The 24,260-nt window shown below is 45.6% G+C and overlaps 1 protein-coding gene across 1 annotated transcript; it reads left to right on the forward strand.

The window, feature by feature from the left end:
* The first annotated feature begins 3,304 nt into the window (after positions 1-3,304).
* Positions 3,305-23,722, forward strand: LOC137437208 (uncharacterized). Its single transcript, XM_068131574.2, has 5 exons — positions 3,305-3,437; positions 8,320-8,388; positions 8,905-8,965; positions 10,457-10,521; positions 23,637-23,722. Exons 1-5 carry the CDS (start codon positions 3,311-3,313, stop codon positions 23,720-23,722), a joined length of 408 nt encoding a protein of 135 aa, XP_067987675.2. The 5' UTR covers positions 3,305-3,310.
* Positions 23,723-24,260: the final 538 nt, after the last annotated feature.

A 24,260-nucleotide genomic window follows, 5' to 3' on the forward strand; every position in this document is an offset into this window, starting at 1 on the left:
TACTGATCCCTTATACTAACTGGATCGGGTACCTAACGTTAATTGGCCGCGCAGTTCTGAAGCCACTGGAAGTGCACTGGTGGTCATATTGTTTCCCCCAAAAGATTGGCTTTCTCCATTGATGTCAACAGCAGATCAGTGGCTTTCTTGGAAAACAACCCAGTGCATTCCCCCCGACAATTTCATCGATATTTCAGTTTATTTTATAAATCCGATTTTGGTGAATATCCGAATCTGAATACTAGAATATTTTAATTATGTTTCCGTCAACAAAGTCACCGGAGGCATGATGTTTTCGGGTTGTTCGTGTCAGTCCGTATGGGCTAAACCTCGTTTTTTGCAGCAACCAAAACCTCGACTCTGATTCTGCAACTGGACCAGATGGCATCAGCCCACGGGTCCTAAAATCCTGCTCTGCCGCTCTATCTCACCCTCTCTCTGTTCTTTTCACCCTATCCTTTGCTCAAGGTCATCTGCCAGCATCCTGGAAATCAGCAAACATTACCGCTTTACACAAAAAAGGTGCAAAAACAGATCCTTGCAACTACAGACCAATCAGCCTGCTCCCAATTATCAGCAAAGTCATGGAATCCATCATTGCTTCGGATATGAAATCTTTCCTCTTCTCCAATGGCTTGATCTCTGATCATCAATTTGGTTTCAGACCAGGTCACTCTACTCTGGACATGCTGCTTCTGCTGTCTCAACAATGGATGGAGGTCCTCAATGCCAAACAGGAAATCAGAGCTGTCTCCCTTGACATATCACGTGCCTTCGATACGGTCTGGCACCCAGCTCTGCTCACCAAACTCTCCTCCTATGGTATCCATGGAAATCTCCATGCATGGCTTGCGGACTTCCTCTCTGGTCGTAGTCAATGTGTGGCCCTGAATGGATTTCTCTCATCTCCCCTTCCCGTTCAGGCTGGAGTTCCCCAAGGCAGTGTGCTGGGCCCTGTGCTTTTTCTGGTCTTTATCAATGATCTCTCCGACTCTCTGGAAAATCCTCTGTATCTCTTTGCTGATGACTCCACTCTCTGCCGCTCCATTCCTCTTCCCTCAGATCGGCAGTCTGCAGCCTCCTCACTCTCTGAAGACCTGGACAAAATCACAGACTGGTCAAACATGTGGAACATGTCTTTCAATCCTGACAAATCTCACACTCTTACTATGTCTCTCCGAAAAGATCGACTGGACAACCCTCCCATCTACTTTCTCAACAATCCTCTCCAAGAAGTTCTGTCGCTCAAGCTTTTGGGTCTCACCATCTGCCATGATCTTTCTTGGGAAAACCACATTTCCAAGCTGGCCTCCAAAGCCAGTCGCCGACTGGGCATCCTCCGTCGTGCGAAGTCCTTCCTAGGCACACCTGAGCTCCTCACCACATACAAGGCTTTCATCCGCAGCTCAATGGAATACTGTTCTCCCCTATGGGCTGGTGCTCCTGCCTCACACCTGGCTCGGCTTCACGCTGTTGAATCCAAAGCTTTCAGAATCATTGGAATCTCCCGCGATGAAGCTATCTCTGAGGGCCTTTCACTCACTCACCGCAGGCAGGTAGGTGGTCTTTCTGTCTTCTACCGACTCCTCTCCGGCCTTGCTCCCCCAGCTCTCTCTGTGCTCTGTCCCCCAAATATTCCTACAGGTCGCACAAGATCTGCCAGCCACCCTCTGATGGTTAAACTGCCGAAATCTCGGCTCTCTGCTCACCTTCACTCTTTCATTCCTCTTTTCTCCCGCCTCTAGAACAAACTCCCACACTCACTTCAATCACACTCCTCCCTCCAGGTCTTCAAAACAGCTGTTCACCACCATCTCTTATCTTCCCCCATCCAAATCCTTGATCTTTTCTACCCCCACTAATTCACCCCAGATCCACCTTGTTTGAAATTCCAACTTCTTTCCTGGAAGTCTTGGCAGTGTCCATATGTTTTATACCTCTCCCACCCCCCCCCCCCCTTCCCATGCATCCCCCCAAAGCCCTCTCCCTCCCACAGTTCTCTCGATGTCTCCATGTCTCTCGGTCCCTGCTCTCAAATGTTGTGTTTGTGTCCTTCCCCCTCTCTCCCCATCTTGTCTACCGCTCCCGATGTTATTTGTTTTGTGTGTCTGTTTGTCTTTCTGTGTGATTAATGTTCGCTCTTTCACGAGCCTCGATCTTGTATACAAAAAAAAAAAAACAAAAACAAAAAAAAACCCATATATCCGATTGAAACAAAACGTTCAGGGAAGGAGTGACACCCATGCAGAATGTTTTTATGATAATTGTGATGTCATAGGTCACGTGGTATGGCAGCCATCTTGGATTAAAAGCAAATAATTAAAAAATTAGATCTCTGAAACCGCTCACCTTATCGATGCAAAATTGTACAAATATAATCGAACAGCACTGTTGCATATAGTTTGAAAATGATGATGTCATATGTCACGTGGTATGGCAGCCATCTTGGATAGAAAAACAAACCTTATCCAATCTACACGAAACGTCACAAACGTGATCCCCTACCCATACATATGCAGAGTGATGGCATCTACCTGTTGTGGGACTATGCGGAGGCATATTGGCGACACAGTCGCATTGTTCTAGTCTTTATAATGATTCTTCACCATGTAGATGGGACCAAAATCGATGTATACCATCATATTTCAAAAAGTTGTGGACAGATTCGGACGAAACTTGGTGGACACATTGGGTGTGTTGGAATGACGAATTATTCGATTTTGGTGAAGATCCGGATACGGATCTGGATATGAGAATTTTTAAAATTACCTCCGCCACCAAGGGTGGATGGAGGTTACGTTTTCACCCTTGTCTGTCTGTTTGTGGACAGGATATCTCAAAAAGTTGTGGACGGATTCGGAGGAACCTTCTTCACCATTCACCACAGGTTCTTCACCACAGGTTGGGTGTGTGAGAAGGAAGAAGGGATTAAATTTCAGTAAAGATCCGAATCCGGATCCGGATCAGAGAATTTTAGGTGAACCTTCTTCACCATTGACTCTTGATCGGGAAAACCGATATATAATTATCACGATATCTGAAAAAGTTATGGACGGATTCGGACAAAACTTGGTGGATTGGTTTGGTGCGTGACCACGAATAATTGAATAATTTTGGTTCAGGTCCGAATCCAGACCCGACCGAGGTCGGTATGCCGTTATAGTTTGTAATTATTTGTTACTTGATTGGAAACGCAGTCGTAAAAAAAATAAAATAATAATAATTCAACCCTGACGGACCGGAACTCACGGCGCACTGATGCATTGTGGGTCGTGCACACGTGACTGCGGTCAGTTGCGCAGTGTTGAACATGGAAAACGCTGATGTGATTGCGGAGTTTGTGAATAAACGAGTCCGAATCGTGGCTCACGATGTCTGCTTCGATGGAATCGTTCGATTCGTCGATTTACTAAGCGGAGTGTTGTGCTTGGAGAACGGTACGTACGGACGACGCACGACATCGTTTTATTTTTGTCTCTACGGTCGAGGCTCATACTCATAGAAGAGCTGGGAAATGGAGGTTCTTGGGAATGAGGTCGTTGATTAATCGATCTTGGTAATTGGAATATTTCTCTAGGTTTGTATAAAAATTGTGACCTTTTTCCCATGGTGCTTGATTAGGCCTATTCCTTCTGTTAAAAGTGCATTTTGTGTTTTATTCTCATTGATATAATATGCTCTGAATGAGAATAAACGTGAATAAACGTAAAATATATTTATTGATTTAACCCCCTAAAGATCGACTCACGTTAAAATAAAGTCGTCGGTCACCATTTTGTAATGATTGGAGTCGTGAAATTTATCGTTGGCGCGAACCAAGCAGGTGCATTTGTGGAAATGATACGGAAACATCGCGATTGGAGTCGATTGGAGAGAAATCGATTATTAAACTGTAAAGGGGGGAGGGATTGGAACTCAACTTTAATTCGGTTTCTTTGCGAATTAATAGTGAATAAATAAACTCATACAAAAATTATTTATACACCGCCTAATATGTCATACTAAAATACGCCATTTGTGTCTGATGAATTTTCGACGCCAATACATTCTGTCGTTACTTATCCAATCTCAACCACACTTGACAGGATGACCAAGGGTTACACAATGAAGGTTGAAGCGCATTCTCTTGCCCCCCACCCCAAGGGTTTTTTTTCCCCCCACCATTGCCGTCAATGGGTTGCACGTTGAGGTGTATAGCCATATTAAGTTAGCTTTATCGTGGCGTTTTTCCAAGGCCGCTTTGAATAACAAAACTAACGATAATAGCGTAATATTAATGTTATTACAAAACAATATTAATAGCAATAATATCCGACCTCCCCAAGGGGTTTTTCCGGGGAATCAACGTATATAAATAGCTTATCATGGCGTTTTCGTGGGAGCAACGGCATCCACCAGAAGTAATGAACAGGAATGAATATTATGAACCACAAACACGTATGATTAGCTTTTTAAACAGTGGCTAATGCTGTTTAACACTAAATGAGTAAATTTGGAGGAATCCCGACATGCGTGAGGTAAGTTTTACTTACAGAACTGAGCGAAGATCTACTGTACTCTAGGTACCCCATAAGTGCTGGGTTAATAACATGACCCTTCCTGGTGCTGACATGGCGTTTTTCGTCGTGAACTTTTAAAACTCGCTCCTTCTGTTTAACACGAAACTGAAAGGGAGGAAGCCCGGGGTGTGCTCATTTACCAAGCAGCTAGCTAGCGCTTGCCAAGCCAGCCGTTCCTTAACGGTTTTGAATGGAGTGCTTGCTCGAATGCTTAAACCACTTGACTATCTCTCCACAACAAACTTGGTAAATGATCACACACCCAATGTTCTTGAGACCAGACCTTAGATCGACTGTAATCTATGTACCCCAAAGAGGAATGACCCTTTCTGTCCCTCTTGTAGTTAGCGGGTTTGCTAGTTCAACAAATGATCCACCACGCGGTAACCCGGGTTGCCCCATGATTTTTAATCATTTTACATAATTAATCTATTTTAGGGGGAGTGTAACCCGGGTTCGTGTGACCCGGGTTCCTATCACACGAACCCGGGTTACACTCCCCCTAAAACAGATTAATTAATTATGTAAAATGATTAAAAATCACGGGGCAAACCACGTGGTGGATCAAATGCAGAACAAGGTTTCTTTAAAACATGGCAATATCCATGGCCTACTCAAATGTTCCATTAATGAATATGGGAAATTTTAGTCACCGTGTTTGAAATACAGTGCCTTCAGAAAGTGTACATACCCCTTGACTTTTGTCACATTTTGTTGTTGCAGTCTGAATTTTAAATCGTACTGAAATATGCCACTTGTGTCTCTGTCTGATTAATTTTTGACGCCGATACATTCCGTCCTTACTTATCCAATCTCAACCAAACTTGACAGGATGACCAAGGGTTACATAATGAAGGTTGTAGCGCATTCATTTGCCCTCCTCCCCAAGGGGGTTTTCTCCCCCGAGCGGGTTTTCCTCGCCATTGCCGTCAATGGGTTTCCTGTTGAGGTGTATAGCCATATTAAGCTAGCTTTATCTTGGCATTTTTCCAAAGAAGAAGATTTATCGTGGCGTTTTCCAAATACGCTTTTAATAACAAAATTAATGATAATCGCATATTGTTAGTTATTATAAAACAATATTTATACTAATAATGTCCCACTTCCCCAAGGCATTTTTCCTGCAGTGATGACGTGTATAAATAGCTTATAGTTATAATGGCGTTTCCGTGTGAGCAACAGCTTCTACAGGAAGTAAAAATATTATACACCACAAACACGCATGGTTGGCTTTTTAAACAGTCGCTAATGCTCTTTATAACACTAAATGAAGAAATTTGGAGGAATCAAAACATCCATGAAGCAAGATTTACTCACAGAACTTAGCGAAGATCTACTGTACTCCATATAGCCCACAAATGTTGGGTTAATAACATGGCCCTTTCTGCCTCTAGCGTGGCATTTTTCGTAGCGAACTTTTGAAACTTGCTCCTGCTGTTTGATATGAAACTGAAAGGGAGGAAGACCGGGGTGTGCTAATTTACCAAGCAGCTAGCTTGCGCTTGCCAAGCCAGCCATTCCTTAATGGTTTTGAATGGAGTGCTTGCTCAAATGCTTAAACCACTTGGCGATCTCTCCACAACAAACTTGGTAAATGAACAAACCCAATGTTCTTGAGACCTGACCATAGATGGACTGTAATCTATATACCCCAAGGAGGAATGACCTTTCCTGCCCTCCCGGAGTCTGCGGGTGTACTAGTGGATTAAATTGAGATTTTCTGTCACACTTTGTCACAATTTGTCACTGATCTGCACATAATACCCCACAATGTCAAAATGTATTTATCTATTTATTAATTTTACAAAGTAATTAAAAATTATGTACAGAAATATCTCATTTAATGACTCGCTGACTTGCTCTCTTGTCGTAGTCAATGTGTGGTTCTACATGGAATCCTCTCATCTCTTCCTGTCAGGCTGGAGTTCTTCAAGGCAGTGTTCTGGACCCAGTGCTTTTTCTAATCTTCATTAATGATCTCTCTGACTCCATGAAAAATCCTCATTATCTTTTTGCTAACGACTCCACCGTCTGCCGCTCCATCTCTCATCCCTCAGATTGGCAGGTAGCAGCCTCTTCACTCTCTGCAGACCTGGAAAAATCACAAACCGGTCAAACACATGGAACATGTCTTTCAATTCTGACAAATTTCCCACTCTTACCTCGTCTCTCCAAAAAGACTGTCTGCAAAACCCTCCCATTTGCTTTCTCAACAATCCTCTCGAAGAAGTTATGTCACTCAAGCTTTTGAGTCTCTCTATCTGCCATGATCTTTCCTGGGAAAACCACATTTCCAAGATGGCCTCCAAATCTAGTCACCAACTGGGCATACTCTGTCTTGCGAAGTCCTTTCTGGGCATTTCTAAGCTCATCACCACATGCAAAGCTTTCATCCGCAGCTTGATGGAATACTGCTCTCCCCTCTGGGTTGGTGCTCCTGCCTCACACCCAGCTCTCTTCATGCTGTAGAAACCAAAGCTTTCAAAATCATTGGTATCTCCCGTGATGAAGCTGATTCTGAGGGCCTATCACTCGCTCACCGTAGGCAGTTTGGCAGTCTTTCTATATTCTACCGACTGCTCTTCCGGCCTTGCACCCCCTGGTCTGTCTGTACTGTCCCCTAAGTATTCTTGCAGGATGCACAAGGTCTGCCAGAAATTCTCTTCTGGTGAAACTGCCTCAATCAAGATTCTCCACTCACCTTCACTCTTTCATTCCTCTTTATCCCAGCTCTGGAACAAACTCCCACACTCTCTTCAATCCCACTTCACCCTGCAGGTTTCGAAACAGCTGTTCACCACCATCTCTTATCTTCTCCCATTCAAAACCTTGAACTTTTCTACCCAATCAATCCACCCCAAATGCACCTCCTTCACATTCCCTGTTTTCTTTCCTGAAAGCCCCATTAGTGTCCATCTTGTTTTTCCTGTGTACTACACCTTAGCCCTCTCTCTTCCACAGATGTCCCCTGTTCCCTACTGTTGTTATACTTCCCTCTCTCCCGCTCTCTTCTCCTGCTCCCTTTATTATATGTTCTATGTGTCAGCTCTTATACGAGCCTGAATCGAGTATACCAAAAAACCAAAAAACAAATAAATAAAAGAATAAAATAATAACATATACAGAAATATGTTTTCATATACAGAAATATATACAGAAATAAAATAACATATATATATATATATATACACACATGGAAGAGGTTTGCTCTAAAATAGTAACCAGTGAAGAGAAATGGGCATTTTAAATTAATTATGGCAACACAGACACGTACTGGGATTTGAAGCTTGTTTTGGTGATCGGTGCAAATACATTCTTTTGTTTTGTGCTTCTGAGAAAGCTTTTACAACCAGGATAAAGAAATGCTTTGTCCTGTTTAACAACCTATTGACGCCCGCACGTTTCACCTCGAGTGAGTTTGCGTACAACCACATTGTACAAATGTTTGTGGCGTTCCGAAAACGGAACTCAATTTAAACAGGTTTGCGACATAAACAAATTGGCCCGGTCTACTTGTCGATCACCTTGCCTCTGTCAACAATTCCGTGTAATTGTCCTTTGTAAAGGTTGCCAGCGAATGTTCCGTCCATCCAACCCACCATCGATCTGCCAGCATTCGCGCACGCGTGCCACGTGCGGCAGGTGTACAAGTTTGTCAATGTGCAGATACGGCCGCCGTTATTGAACGGTGAACCCTTTCAATATGCCAGGCTGTGCCACCTTCATCTGTGTTTACATCGCTCTGTGTGTTCCTTTGCAGTGATTGATGTTGCCTATGGCAAAAAGTCACTGGGCATGCTTATGTTCCCTGGAAAGGACATCTCGTTCAGTGAGTACGCAATACACATAATGTTGCACACGCCTGCTGGTGATGTTATTGATTACATTTGACTGGAACTGCATCTGACTTCAACTAATAATGATCGAGGGTTTTGCTCTGGATGCCTCGTGATAATTTATAGGCCTATCAGAGTGGTGGATGGAATTGAATGGTTACCAGAACTGGTGTTTGCAAGACTTTTGAAAGTATTGTTGATTAAAAGTGGATCCCATATTCAAGAGGATTAGAATGCATGTAATATTTGGGGTGGGTATGGTTCAGCCTGAAGGGGAATGCCGATAAACCCTGTTTGACCCAAAGGGACCTTGTAACTTGTACACTAGTCGTACAGCTCGCTTTGCATAGTCTGCCGTAAAACATACCTCACTGCCTTGAGCGTTCACCACCAATTGTGATATCTTGCTGCCTCCAGAACAGTAATAAATATTATTTTATTGTTCAGTCAATGAGAACACTTCACATGCTACACCTTCCTTACTTATTGCATTCATTTGTTATGCTCAGTTAGGATTCTGGACAAGACAAAATCTCAGCACCCTGCAGAATCTCAAACAACCGAGGACGTGTGAGTGCAATGACTTAGATGGCTTGGCTTCTTACATGGCTTGTGAAACTAGAGCCTTTCCCTGCTATTATATGTTGCTTTACTATATTTTATTTGTGTTATGGTTTCTCTGATACTTATAAAATATTCACCTGTAATAGTTTGCACATTGTGCAGTTGTTTACCGTGCATCCCTGAGCTGGAGCAGATATTACCTGCTCAAAGATGATTAAATGGCTTCTCCTGTATTTTTTTTTTTTTAAAATAAGAATATGAACCGTTGCTTTTCATTACCCTGCGCTTGCGAAGCGAAAAGCAGGGTTAAGCATTCAGGTGCGTACGTGTGCCGGCCGTGTGCCGTGTGCCATGTATCGTACGTGTCTGCATTTTAAAAATTCATTTTCTTGGCAACTGTTGGTCCGATTGATACGAAATTTTACCAGAGAAGCGCCTCCGCCTGTATAACTTTTTTATTTATAATTATGACCTCATAGGTCACGTGGTACGGACGTCATCTTGGAAAAACGTTACACCTCTATATCTCCCAAACCACTCAATGGAAAAAATCGAAACATGGCTCATTGCCAAGTACTCACCATGGGGAATGAGATATGTTAATGATGTCATCGGTGCCTTCGTTATGACGTCATAATTCGACAAATACAACACTTATACATCCGATCATTATGATTTTTTTTTCAGCAGCTGTTGCTCTTATGGACACGAAATTTTCACCATAGGAGTGCCTCCTCCTTTAGAATATTTTAATGATAATCATGACGTCATACATCATGTGGTACAGGCACTATCTTGGAAAAACCGAAAAATGTTGCACCTCTATATCTCCAAAACTGCTGCTTGGAAAAAATTGAAACATGGCTCAATGTAAAGAACTCCACATGGGGAATAGGTGTTGTTAACTGTGTTGTGTTGTTGTGAAATGTTGTGTTAACATGGGGAATGTCATTGGTGCCTTAATTATGATGTCATAATTCGACATGGACAATGCTTAGTCTGATCAGTTTGAAATGTATTGGGCGTGATCTATGCAACAATTATATTAGAGAATATAAATTTATGATGTCATCGCTCACGTGGTCTGGCAGCCATATTGGATCAAAGAAAAAACAATGTTCAAAAACAGAAGAGTTGGCTCGCAATAAGTTAGATGCACAGGGTAAGTATTCTATGAATACCATCTAGTTGTTAATGTTGTTGGTACATTGTGACTTATTCCTCTTTCTCTCTACTTTAGGTATTGGTAAAGTCATGTTGTATTTTCTAGCTATTAAATGTGGAATGGACGTCGGTAGGCCCGTGACATTGTGATTCTCTTTGCATATTTGAATGAGTGATGTTCGGAAGCTCTCCATATTGTCAGAATGGTAGTTATTATGTTCTCCATACTCTCCCATTTCTAACACATAACTCTCACATGCCTCAAATGCTTCAGGATGTTGGGGTAGACCCGTAAATTTGCCGTGTGTGTAATTTTGGTGCCTCCTTTTGCAGTGCAGAAAATCAAACTATGACGGTGGACGTGCCGTGCATTGGAACTGGTGTCGCTGCAGTGAAAGGTCGTACGCCGGAAACGCTCCTGCTTTAAATCATTGGAACTTTGAACACATTGATTGCTTGATGGTTTCATCTCGGTTGTGTTGTCCAAACAGATATGATGTGAGACGTTTCCAGTTTGTTTTCTCTTTGCTTTGTAAATAAGTCCTTTTATTGCACTCATTGCCGGTTCATTTTAGATCTTGTAACATAAGACGTGATCAGGTCAGAAGGATTTTTATTAATATTTGTTTTCACATAATTGTACACTAGATGGCACTGTGGTGCATGTTTGGTTGTAATCATACATTGGTCCGGACTTCAGCCAATTATAGTGCTGGAACTCGGTAGGAAAAAAAAACTCTGTTCGGATCTGGTAAAATTACCGGGTCCCAGATTGGCTTGGAACTTGGATAAATATGCAAATATACGAGGTATTTATTTATAAAAAATTATTTATGTGATCGAGGTTCGTGGAAGAGCGTGAATCAAGCGGATGCAAATTGATTGCATGGGGATGCATGGCCTCAATCTAAGCTGCGTTGACTAGTACAGCTAGCCACAGCACTACTCACATCATAACACAACGATGTCCTTTCATCCTATAATCTATGTGTAAAATGAGCTGAGTTTCTCCATCACACTTCATTCTGAAGGGTTTCTACTGTTGTAGAATAATACAAATGGTACCGTTGAAAAAGTAATAATCGATTTACTTGGAACAGAAATTTGTTTGTTTAATCACAAATCCCTGGTGTTGGGCTAGCGGCTAGGGTGCCGGCTTAGGATCCTAGGATCCTGGGTTCGAATCCCGGTCAATCGCTGAATTAACGCCAGGGGGGTTGACTCAGCCTGTCATCTTTCTGAGGTCGGCAAATTGAGTACTAGTTCACTGGTAATTCCCTGCTTGTCGTTAAAGGCGGCAAAAAGGGTTGGCGTCAGGAAGGGCATCCGGCCGTAAAACATTGCTTCAAAAAGGGGACCAAAAAACAACAACAACCATGGTTCCTGAAAAAGGCCAACCCCCGCTTGCGGGGAAAAATGGCCTCTAAAGGTGGTTTTGGTTTTTTTGGTTTTTTAAATCACAAACTTGCTTGTTTTAAAAGCCTCTGTGCAGATTTGAAGAAGAAGAAGAAGCGCAAATGGTTTCTTCACGCAGCGGTTCAAATGAAACATTAATTTATTCTACCAAAGCAGGAACTCTTTAGAAGGACACGGATGGATCACACACGATTGCATACAGTAATATTTCTCGAAGCAATAGAAAAAATATAAAAGAAGACGAAAGGAGCACACCAACAATACAAATCGCAACAATTACTACGTGTTGTAAAATATCATTTTCTGTGTGTTTCACTTCATTTTGAAAACTCCTCAGTGACACTCGCAGATAGACATGCAATATGTTTGTGAAATATAACATGCTGTCTTTTGATTAAACCTGTCATCTGTCAACGATGAAGTTCATTACACTCAACGACATGAAAATGTAGCTAAGACTTGCTTGTTATCTCTGCAGGCCTGCTGCTTGCTATTGTTTTTCAAATCTTATTCTAATGAAGCGTGACTCACATTGACTAATCAAATCTAAATGTGATCTGCATTGCCTTCAGAAAGTATTCACACCCCTTGACATTTTCACATTTTATTGTGTTACAGCCTGAATTTAAAATGGATTTAATTTAAAAAAAGTTGTTACGATTTTACACAAAATACCCCATAATGACAAAGTGAAAACATGTTTGTAGAAGTTTTTACAAATTTATTTAAAATAAAATACAGAAATATCTAATTTACACAAGTATTCAGCCCCCTGAGTCAGTACTTAGTAGAAGTGCCTTTGGCAGTGATTATATCTTTGATTCTTCTTGGGTATTTCTGTATCAGCTTTGCATATCTGGATTTGAGGTATTTCTCCTATCTCGTTCTATCTCCTTCTCCTTCTATCTTCTATCTCCTTCTATCTTCTATAATTCTATCTCGGAGTTCTACGGACAGTTCCTTGGATTTCATGGCAGAATTTCTGCTCTGACATGCACTGTCAACTGTGGGACCTTATATAGAAAGGTGTCTTTCTTTCTAAATCATGTCCAGTCAAGTGAGTTGGCTACAGGTGCACTCCAATCTAGTTGTTGAGACATCTTAAGGATGATCAAAGGAAATTGGATGCACGATTTGAAAAATAATTCAACTTTGACATATAATGGGGTATTTCTTATAATAGGGGACCGAAAAACGACAACAACCACGGTTCCCGAAAAAGGCCAACCCCCGCTTTGCGGGGAAAAATGGCCTCTAAAGGTGTTTTTTTTTTTCTTTCTCCAATTCTTCCTTGCAGATTTGATCAAGCTCTGTCAAGTTGGATGGGGAGTGTCAGTGAAAATCAATCTTCAAGTCTTTCCACAGATTTTAAATGGGATTCAAGTCTGAACTTTGGCTGGGCCACTCAAGGGCTTTCATGTTCTTGTTCTGAAGCCATTCCAGTGTTGCTTTGGCTGTATTATTGGGGCCATTGTCCTGTTGGAACATAAATCTTCACTGCAGTACAAGGTATTTTGCACTCTGTAGCAGGTTCTGCTCAAGGATTTGCCTGTATTTGGCTCCATTTATTGTTCCCTCTATGCTTATTTGTCTTACAGTCCCTGCTGCTAAAAAGCATCCCCATAGCATGATTCTGCCACTACCTTGCTTCACGGTAAGGATGGTGTTTGATGGGTGATGAGCTGTGTTTGGCTTCTGCCAAACATCTTCTGCTTCTGCGCTTTGCATTCAGGCCAAAGAGTTCAATTTTCATCTCGTCAGACCACAGAATATTTTGCCTCATGCTCTCAGTCTTTCACATGTCTTTTTGCAAACTACATGTGTGCTGTCACATGCCTTTTTCTCAGGAGTGGCTTCTGTCTGGCCACTTTCCCATAAAGCCTAGATTTGTGAAGCATTGCATGAGACTTATCCTTCCAGCTGCTTCTCCTGTCTCAGTCAAGCAACTCTGTACTTCTGTCAGAGAGGTCATTTGGTTCTTGCTCACCTCCCTCACCAAGATCATTCTTGCCTGGTTGCCCAGTTTGGTCGGACGGCCAGCTCTCGGAAGAGTCTGGGTTGTTCCATATTCTTTCCATCTCCTAATGATGGAGCTCACTGTGCTGTTTGGATCTTTCAACACACTAGAAATTGTTTTGTACCCTTTCCCAGATCTATGGCTCCTCACAATTCTATCTCGGAGTTCTACGGACAGTTCCTTGGATTTCATGGCAGAATTTCTGCTCTGACATGCACTGTCAACTGTGGGACCTTATATAGAAAGGTGTCTTTCTTTCTAAATCATGTCCAGTCAAGTGAGTTGGCTACAGGTGCACTCCAATCTAGTTGTTGAGACATCTTAAGGATGATCAAAGGAAATTGGATGCACGATTTGAAAAATAATTCAACTTTGACATATAATGGGGTATTATATGTGGATCATTGACAAAAAATCTCAATTTAATCCATTTTAAATTCAGGCTGTAACAACAAAATGTGAAAAAAAATCAAGTGGCGTGAACACTTATGAAGGCACTGTATATTTTGCCGTGTCGTGTACTGATTACGGTAACATTTTGCTTTGAAAATCGCAAAGAGAAACAACATGACAATTCGATGGACATCCGATTCATAATCTACCGCACATTTGCAAAGTACTGCAATTACTTCATTCCATGTGACAGGAAAATATCCCAGTTCATTTCCAAGTTGACAGCCAAACCCGGCTTGACTCGTACTCTGCTCGGAAGCACAACTCGCCGAGTTTGAGTTTGCTAACTCGGTCTGGGTACAGCACAAACCAATGAGCTAATTTACACCGTCTAGTGGGAAGTGAAGGGTGTCAGTTGATGCCAAGTTGTATCGCATGACGTGGTACCTGCTTTCCTTGCCAGTGTACTGAATTACAAACTACTATTTATGGGTATTTTCCTCGATGGGCATTGCCAGTTATCCACGGAATTTGCCAACCAAGCTTGTGCGCCATTGAACGTAGACCTAATTTCTGATTTGTTCACTATTCTGTCTTGGTTCGTACGTAATAGATGTTCACGGCAGCACCTGCAATTCTTTATGTGCCTTTATCTTTGCTTACTCTTATGTAAAAACACAAACCTGGGTGTGTGTGCACGCATATTCTTCTGTGCTCATTCTTCGTACGAGATTGTGTATTGTTACGGAACCCAACGTCGGCCTCTTTCCCCCTTATCGAGGGGGGATTAATCCCCTCGTCTATGACTGACCGACGTGGTCCCGAGGGTGTGACGTCACGCCCGGTCAGCGCTGGGTAGGGTATTAGGCCCAACCGTCCTATGACCTAAATACCAGCGCCTCCCGGTACGCAAGGAAACACCCCCCCCCCCGCTCACGGCCGCAGCGTAATAGACTGGTTGCGCCGAGCGAAGCGAACTGCGGCGTGAGCCGTTTATCATAGGGGCTAAACCCGATTCATATTCGTTGGCCAAATCGCGCCATGTACACTCAATTTGGAAACCTCTAAAGCGACCGAATGTGAAAAAGAAGACAAGGTAGGAAGAACAGGGATTTATTACTAATTATTATTATTGTACACAATCAAAAAGAACCAAGGAGAAGGCAAGATAACGAAAGTAACTGGAAGAAGAAGAAGAGGAAGACACAGTGCAAATACTAGCTTATTCTATACAATCTTACTTAGACCCCAGGACAACATAAAAGACGGACGACAATCAGACTTACACGGGGGATGAAGGCAGGAACGACTGGCAGGAGGTGGATGGCTGGACGGATGAGGTGGGATCTCAGGGCGGGCAGGATGCGGGTCCGGTTCGTGTGTGCTCGAGGTGAGCAGCCGCCGTTAAAGCTCAAAGCTGCGATGGTTCAAGCTCCGGTGGTTCAAGCCGCGATGGTTCAAGCTGCGATGGTTCAAGCTCCTGTCTCTGCCGCATCTGACGCATCCCTCTCATCTCCGGTGGGGGCGTTGCGTGACGGGTTATATAGGCCAAACCCTCGAACCTTCGCGAACCTCCCCGATCGCTCTCTCTCCGCCCTCTCAAGCCAAACCCCTGGTGTTTGGTTGGTCGGCAAGGGCTCTCCTGGCTCCACCCTCCAATGACGAGGTGGAGACACACCTTTCTGCTCCGAGGTACAGCACATGGCAATGGCGGCAAATTCAGAAAACCGCCCAATGCAGTTGGCAATGAAGGCTGGCAATTGAAAGGGGATCTATCTTATTTAATTGATGCAACGCAATGAATTAGTGGACCAGAGAGCCTTATACTGACATTTACTAAGGACATAACTACTGAGGGAATCTTATGATTGGCTACGTGTGTGCGATGGCTTAACTAAGGACGACCTTTGACCTTTACAATTGGAGGTATTTACAAGGAATATTTACAGCACACAAAAGGGTATATTTTACAGCAAGTTACACACACAGTTCCCAAATCCTCAACACTGCACCCTCCTTCCTTACGGGACGGCCCGGCCCGAAAACTTTAACTTTAGTGTGACACGCAGGTGTAGTAATCCTCTACAATTAACCTGACCCTGAGTGCGACAATTTTAAAACACAAATAAATATGTCCCGCTAATTGCGTTGCACCCTGCCTAACAGTTTCACACCCACAGCTAACCGAATTGCGGAATTATTTTCAAACTAAACATGAACGGTGGGGGAGCATTATTTGCAGTGACATTATTTTGACTATTTACAAAACGCAACCCAGGACCTGTGATTTTTCTTTCAGGGAAACAAAAATAAATTCCTGTTGGGAGGGGAGGAGACAGCATGCATTGCATCGACGCACCAGCACCAATAAACACCAAAACAACAATCACCAAAACCACACCAAAAGCACCATTTGGTGCAACAGTCACCAGTTCATAATAATGATACACAAAAAAAAACAACTGGTGGTGGTCTTCCTCTTCTCTGCTGGGCCGATGTTCTTCCTGATGTTTTCTCTACTTGCGGCCTATTTGGAAATAAAAGGGCACCAACGCATCCACTTTTTATTTAGGGCCACAGGGGCCAACTAAGGGTGGTCCACCTGTCTGGCATAGGTGCCACTTTTACCCTGGGCCGCAAGTGAGATTACCTGGCCACCATGGCCGGTCCCCAGCAGAGGTGCCAGGCCCCAAAATGTGGGGTCCATAAAGTGGTGCTTGGCCGCAGAACGGCGGTCCATAAGTGGTGCATCAATGCAAGCATGCTGGTTGCGGGGGTTCGGGTTCACGGAAGCGACCTCCCCGCACGCTCCTCTCAGTGCCCAGAGAGCACAGTCCTCGGGTGGGAGACAGGGGAACAGAAGACAGGTGAGTAATGGGTCAGGGCGCAAGGGTACACATCAAACAAGGTAATGCAGAATGAGGTGCGTACGGAGAGCGAAGTGAGAAAGCTCGTCCCTACCGTACGCCCCCCACATGTGACCTACACTACCCCCCCTTGCCCCTCCCCGTATTTACAAAAACCTACACATTTACAAATTCGTCACTACCGTCACGTCTTCCCCATATCTCCAATATACCAAATTCGTCACCACAATCCCTCTGACCAAAATTTGCCATCATCAATTCATCATCAATCCTCATAAGGAGGGAGAGATGGAACATCAGCACAATGTCACACCCACGTCATGATGCGTCCCGCAATCCAAACATTTGCACAAAAACAATATAACCAACAAACCATGGCATGGTGTGGAGCTTTGTCACCTCAGGTGAGTGGATGCAGATGGTGCAAGGAGATTCCAATCCTGTCTACCTTCTAAATGACATTAACACACTTTACACTACCCGGGGTCTTTCCCTGCCAATCCATTGGCAATCTTACTCTATTGCGGTTTTAAGAACCAAATTCCCATTGACCAAACTCTTGTGCTTCATCAATTTGGGGTCTCACTCCCCCGGTTCAACTCCCTGTGCCTTTGCACAATTTCAGGACTGGGTCGTGTGGCTCTCCCAGCAGGTCTACCCACCTGCACACCTCCACCACTGTAGTTGCCTCCGAGCTTACCTGCTCCTTAACCTAACCTATCTAATTGGGGAAGGCCCTCCTTGGCGCTTACCCCACTCGGTGCCCTCTCTGGCATTGGGCTACCCGGGTCCGTCCTCCGGATCCTCGGGCCCCATCCACAACAACTCTACCGGCTCCCAGAGCCCACCTGCGGCCTCACCTGGCCGACATCCTAACAGTGGCGGAGTGCCCATTCAAGAACACACACTAACAGGCCACACGCCCAGCCATTTCCATGACACTAATGCACCCATTCAAACACCATTCTTCCACCACGCACCACAGATGCCAATATCCAACCACAATTTACCTACTCCCTCTACCTAACTCTTAAACTACCCTCCCCAGGTATTCGTGATGGGGTCTATCCTCCCCATACACACCTTCGCACCATCCACTCCACTCCATAGTTTCCACCATACTCCCTCCACACCATCCATTCCATACTCCATATATTCCATACTCCATGTATTCCATACAACCATTCTCCATACACCTGTATTTGCACACTTGTGCCATCACACCTGGTGCCTCCTGCACCCTCCTTCCTCCAGGACCATTTGCTCAACACAACACTCAATCACCATTACTCACTCATACACCTGTTCACTTGCACACCTGTGCAATCACACACCTGGTGGCACTTGCACCCTCCTTCCTCCCAGGCTTCTTCAATCATTCCATACAATTGTTACATATTCATGTGAATGTATGTGAATTACTATTCAGGTCTTTGCTTATCAATGTGTAGTCGATTTAGGGTTGTTGTGATTAAAGGGTCAGGAGCCCTTCTGGGAAAAAGGAGACCGGAAACGGAAGAAGAAAAGACACGAGGTCCGGGAGAAGCGACGATTCTTTTTCTTCCTCGCCCAGCTCCGACGAGAGTGGGGATCGATATTGAGCAGCGTGGAAAAGCTGCGTTCCCAAGCCCGTCTGGCGAGAGGAGTTACCGGGACGTGTAACTACCCTTTTGACACGTCAAGTTGCCGTGGGTCCGTGCACGGACCCAGCGTCCGGCACAGTTCACCGCACCGTCTACAAGGACGCGTACGGGTCGCACTTTGGGGCCTCGCGCGCGTTGCAAGCGGCGCTTGCTTTGCCCGCTTTGCTTGGCCAGGAGGGGTGTGCTGCAGCCGTGGTTCCCGGTACGGTACATGCCCGGTGGAAGCACGTCCGCCCGGGGTTCGTTCAACCGCCCGTGTGCGGCGAAGCCGACCATCATCTTGGTCAGGAGGGGCCCAGAGACATTGTGATGGACAGAGACCAAAGGGGTCGTGAGTACCCAAGGGGTCGGGAGTGGGGAAAGGGGACACACGTATGTAAGATGGCCATCTTAATCATCTCGGGGATTGATTGTTGATTGTGGATTGTTGATGGTTGATTGCTCGGGGAATATATCATTGATTATTCCGGATCCTTGGTGTGGGGTTTTTTCTTGGTTGGAATTCATATTGATTGCGTTACGAAAGCGCATACATAATAAATCTTTCTGGCGGAGTTCCTCTCACGGTCCGGGGGTCACCGAGACCAGGTAGTCACCGGGAGGACCATGTAACACAATGCACAACCACAATTGTTCCTCATGCACTGCTCCATACACTTCCAATTCTCAAACACACGGCATCATCTGATCTACCTGGTGCCCTGCTAAAACTCGCGCTTCCCCGTCGCCCCTTATATTATTGCGCTCCCTCATCATTATAATCCAACTACCCTCTCTATGTCCCCACTACCTGTCCAATATTGCTACTTAAATCTCCAGTTACCTATGGTCAATCTCTAGGTCCCTATACATTATCCAAACTCTCCCTCGGCGAGCTTACACTGCCATAAACCCCATAGCTATTGCTCATGTGTCCCGTATGTGAGGGACAGTGGATTTGCCATCCCACCACATTGGGCATCTTCTACTATCAATTTTGCTCATCCAATTCCAGTCAATCAAAAATTTGCCAATCACTCTACCAATCAGTTGCCAATCAAATTTTTTTTTTTTTGCCAATCACAAATTTTGCTTTTCCAATTTGCTACTGCTACCACCCTCACATGTCTACTCACTTGAGCCTCTCGGTGCGCCAATTCATTTCCAAAGCTCGGCTTCGCAAAGCCGAGCAATGAATGCGGGTGGTTCGTTGCCGGCGGTTGGGTCCGTCCGGCATTCGGTGCAGGGAAGGAGGTTTACTCGGGCCGAGATTCCACGCACCATCTCGGCACGGAGCCGTCCGATGGCCCGATCTCGCCCTGCCGGAATGCCTCAACCACAAGGGGTTGCCGTGACGACCCTTCCGACCGGGCCGCCCGCTCCGCCTCGCGGAGCACGGACGCGACCATCTAGAGCGAGGCCCGGCGTGGATCCCGTACGGCGGTTCCTTCGAATCCGCCGTGGTTACGATCCCCGCTGGTTCCCGCTGCACACGAAGCCCGGCACGAACCGAGGGCTCGCTTCGGCTACAAGTCGATCTAACCGCTATCCCGTTTAACGTCGATGCTCCACTTGCATGCTCACACCCCGCGTTCCGTTCCTTGCTCACACATCCAGCTGTCTCCATGCTCTCTGTAATTGCACCTTCTCTTACACATCCCCCACGTACACTCATAGACTTCGTCACACACCTGACCACCGCACACCTTGGCACACACTCGTCGTTCGTACACCTCATCAACACACCTCTTCGTGCCCACTCCTCGTTCACATCCTCTGTGACAACCACGGGTGTGCTCTCCTCCGCACACCCAATCACGTGCCTCACTACCAACTCAAGTGTGCATTCCCACACGCGCTCGACCATTCCAGGTGTGCATCCTTCCATTCCAGGTGTACATTCTCTCTCACCTGCCACAACCAACTCGTGCTCCGTGTCACTCTCACTACTCTCACCACCACACTCGGTCGCGCATTCACCCTTACTCTCGACAGCGCACTCTAGAAGCATGCACCCGTCCGTTACACACCTTTCTCGTGCATCCTCTTGTGCACACTCTCCCATTACGTCCTCCGTAACACTCATCACAGGTGTGCACTCTTTCGTTACATCCCCTGTAACACTCCCCATCACGCGCTTCCATGTGCCCCCCTGCACACGCGCCACGACCAACTCACTCTCGACAGCACACTCACTCCTCGGCGCGCACTTTTTCCTCACACACCCCATAGTCGGACATCCTCGCACACCTCCTCCTTCACACTCTGTACCTGTCGCACACCTTACCAGCGGCCTCTCACGAACACCCGGGTCTACACCAACACCCAAGCCAACTGAATCTCCCCTCACACCATATACATTTCCGAGTATATCGCCACTCACCTTGGCACCTCGTCTCCGCTCCTCCTCCGCCACCTGCAAACTCGTTATTTGGTTAGTAAGCACATCATCATGATTTGAGCACAGACCTTGTACATATTCCATCACCTCCTCCTTTATATCCCTCTTAGTTTCCCTCCGTCTTTTCTTAATTTCACCCACCCCCTCTTCCACATCCTCTAATTTTTGCTTCACCTCTTTCATTTCCCGGTGCACCCCCTCAATTTCGTCCTCTAAGGCCACCTTAATCGTTTCTATGTGCGTCCTCACCTCCTGTTCTTTTGTCTCCATTGCTTCTGTCACCTCGTCCAACCTCTTTGTCAACCCCTCATGTACCATCTGACATTCCCTCTTCGTCGCTATAAGTCCCTCTTTTATCTCCTTCTGTGTCGCATTTAACCCCACCATTATCGCAGTGTTCTTTTCCACTTGATCCACTAATTCCTTTTGTCCCACCGTCAGCTGCTCTACTCCCCTCGTCAGATCCTCTATGCCCCCCTGTAACCTAGCCGTACTATTTCTCACCTCTTTCTCCATACGCTCCTCACCTCGCTTTACCTCCTCGCGTACCTCCGCGACCTCTTCGCCCACACCTCGTCTGATCTCCTCTCCCATTTCTCCCATCTCCTTGGTAGAGGCTGCCCTCATCTGCTCCAAATCATTCCTCTGGGCATCCAATTTAGTTTCCAACCCGATTTTCACCTCCTCTATTTGATCTCCCATTTGTTTAATTTCCCGGGCGGATTGCTACCCTATTTCCCTCAATTTGCCTTCCATTGTTTGTTCTAACCCCGTTAACCCATTCTTCACCCCTTTCATCCCGTTGTCTAACCCCTCAAATTTATTGTCTAAACCCTCAAATTTATTGTCTAAACCCTCAAATTTATTGTCTAAACCCTCAAATTTATTGTCTAAACCCTCAAATTTGGCTTCTAGCCCCCCGATTTGATTTCCTAGTCGCTCCCCCATTCTGTTTTCCAATCCTATATTCCCCATTAGTATGGCTGCATTAATCTGCGCCATGAGGTCCCGCACATCAATTCCCCCTATTTGCGCAGCGGGCGCGGCTACCGCGCGCTCGTGCGAGCCGCCATTTTGTGCGTCTGAAACCACGTGCGTGAGGCGCCATCTTGCGCACCTGATACCCCCACAACCACATCTTCATTGCTCTCCTCCTCCCTCTCCTCCATATACATTTCCCTGGGGGTCCTGGGTCGCTTCTAACCCCTCTTCTAATTCCCCCACCGGCATCCGGCCGCCTTGATCATCCATGGCGCGATTTCAAATTTGGATATAAAACTAAATTTTTGGCCGCTCGTAATTTGAGCACGTTAAGCGCGCTTCGGGTCCGAATCCCACTCCTGACACCAATTGTTACGGAACCCAACGTCGGCCTCTTGCCCCCTTATCGAGGGGGGATTAATCCCCTCGTCTATGACTGACCGACGTGGTCCCGAGGGTATGACGTCACGCCCGTTCAGCGCTGGGTAGGGTATTAGGCCCAACCGTCCTACGACCTAAATACCAGCGCCTCCAGGTATGCAAGGAAACACCCCCCCCCGCTCACGGCCGCAGCGTAATAGACTGGTTGCGCCGAGCGAAGCGAACTGCGGCGTGAGCCGTTTATCAAAGGGGCTAAACCCGATTCATATTCGTTGGCCGAATCGCGCCACGTACACTCAATTTGGAAACCTCTAAAGCGACCGAATGTGAAAAAGAAGACAAGGTAGGAAGAACAGGGATTTATTACTAATTATTATTATTGTACACAATCAAAAAGAACCAAGGAGAAGGCAAGATAACGAAAGTAACTGGAAGAAGAAGAAGAGGAAGACAGTGCAAATACTAGCTTATTCTATACAATCTTACTTAGACCCCAGGACAACATAAAAGACGGACGACAATCAGACTTACACGGGGGATGAAGGCAGGAACGACTGGCAGGAGGTGGATGGCTGGACAGATGATGTGGGATCTCAGGGCGGACAGGATGCGGGTCCGGTTCGTGTGTGCTCGAGGTGAGCAGCCGCCGTTAAAGCTCAAAGCTGCGGTGGTTCAAGCTGCGATGGTTCAAGCTGCGATGTTTCAAGCTCCGGTGGTTCAAGCCTCGATGGTTCAAGCTCCCGTCTCTGCCGCATCTGACACATCCCTCTCATCTCCGGTGGGGGCGTTGCGTGACTGGTTATATAGGCCACACCCTCGAACCTTCGCGAACCTCCCCGATCGCTCTCTCTCCGCCCTCTCAAGCCAAACCCCTGGTGTTTGGTTGGTCGGCAAGGGCTCTCCTGGCTCCACCCTCCGATGACGAGGTGGAGACACGCCTTTCTTCTCCGAGGTACAGCACATGGCAATGGCGGCAAATGCAGAAAACCGCCCAGTGCAGTTGGCAATGAAGGCTGGCAATTGAAAGGGGATCTATCTTATTTAATTGATGCAACGCAATTAATTAGTGGACCACAGAGCCTTATACTGACATTTACTAAGGACATAACTACTGAGGGAATCTTATAATTGGCTACGTGTGTGCGATGGCTTAACTAAGGACGACCTTTGACCTTTACAATTGGAGGTATTTACAAGGAATATTTACAGCACAAAAAAGGGTATATTTTACAGCAAGTTACACACACAGTTCCCAAATCCTCAACAGTATCTTCGTGCGAGTAACATCAATGTGTCTATCCTGCAATTGACTCGTGTGGAAGTTGGTTCTGCCTTTAGTCCTTGTTACTGTCAGATGTTTATCGATCTTCTGGCACCATTAATTCAGCTACATTGGACTGGTCAGAACGTGATGGTTTCTGGTTTTTTATTTCAGAAGATCCATCCACAGAGCATTTGCCCTATGAGCTGATCAACAATTTACAAGATAAGTTTTCTTCTGCTGTACGTGGAGTATTGTAAACGTTGAAGTGCAGAGCAATTACTTATAAATACCATGACATCATTCTGACGAATTGCATGAACGGTGATGCTGCATTTGTGTCCTTGTGCTTGGCAATGCAGATACATCACATCATGGGAGAGCAGGTGGTCGGTGTGGCTGCTAAAGGTTTAACCATATCCCGGTTTGGGAAACTCTCCTGGCTACAGGTACCAATGGTGTGCTTTTGCCCTGTTCATGGTTTATTGCATGGTCCCTGGTGTTGGGCTAGTGGCTAGGGTGCCGGCTAAGGATCCTAGGATCCTGGGTTCGAATCCCGGTCAATCGCTGAATTAACGCCAGGGGGGTTGACTCAGCCTGTCATCCTTCCGAGGTCGGCAAATTGAGTACCAGTTCACTGGTAATTCCCTGCTTGTCGTTAAAGGTGGCAAAAAGGGTTGGCGTCAGGAAGGGCATCCGGCCGTAAAACATTGCTTCAAAAAGGGTACCGAAAAACAACAACAACCACAGTTCCCGAAAAAGGCCAACCCCCGCTTGCGGGGAAAAATGGCCTCTAAA

The sequence above is a fragment of the Myxine glutinosa genome, chromosome 12 (genome assembly GCF_964187855.1).
Source record: "Myxine glutinosa chromosome 12, kmMyxGlut1.1, whole genome shotgun sequence".
Lineage (NCBI taxonomy): Eukaryota > Metazoa > Chordata > Myxini > Myxiniformes > Myxinidae > Myxine > Myxine glutinosa.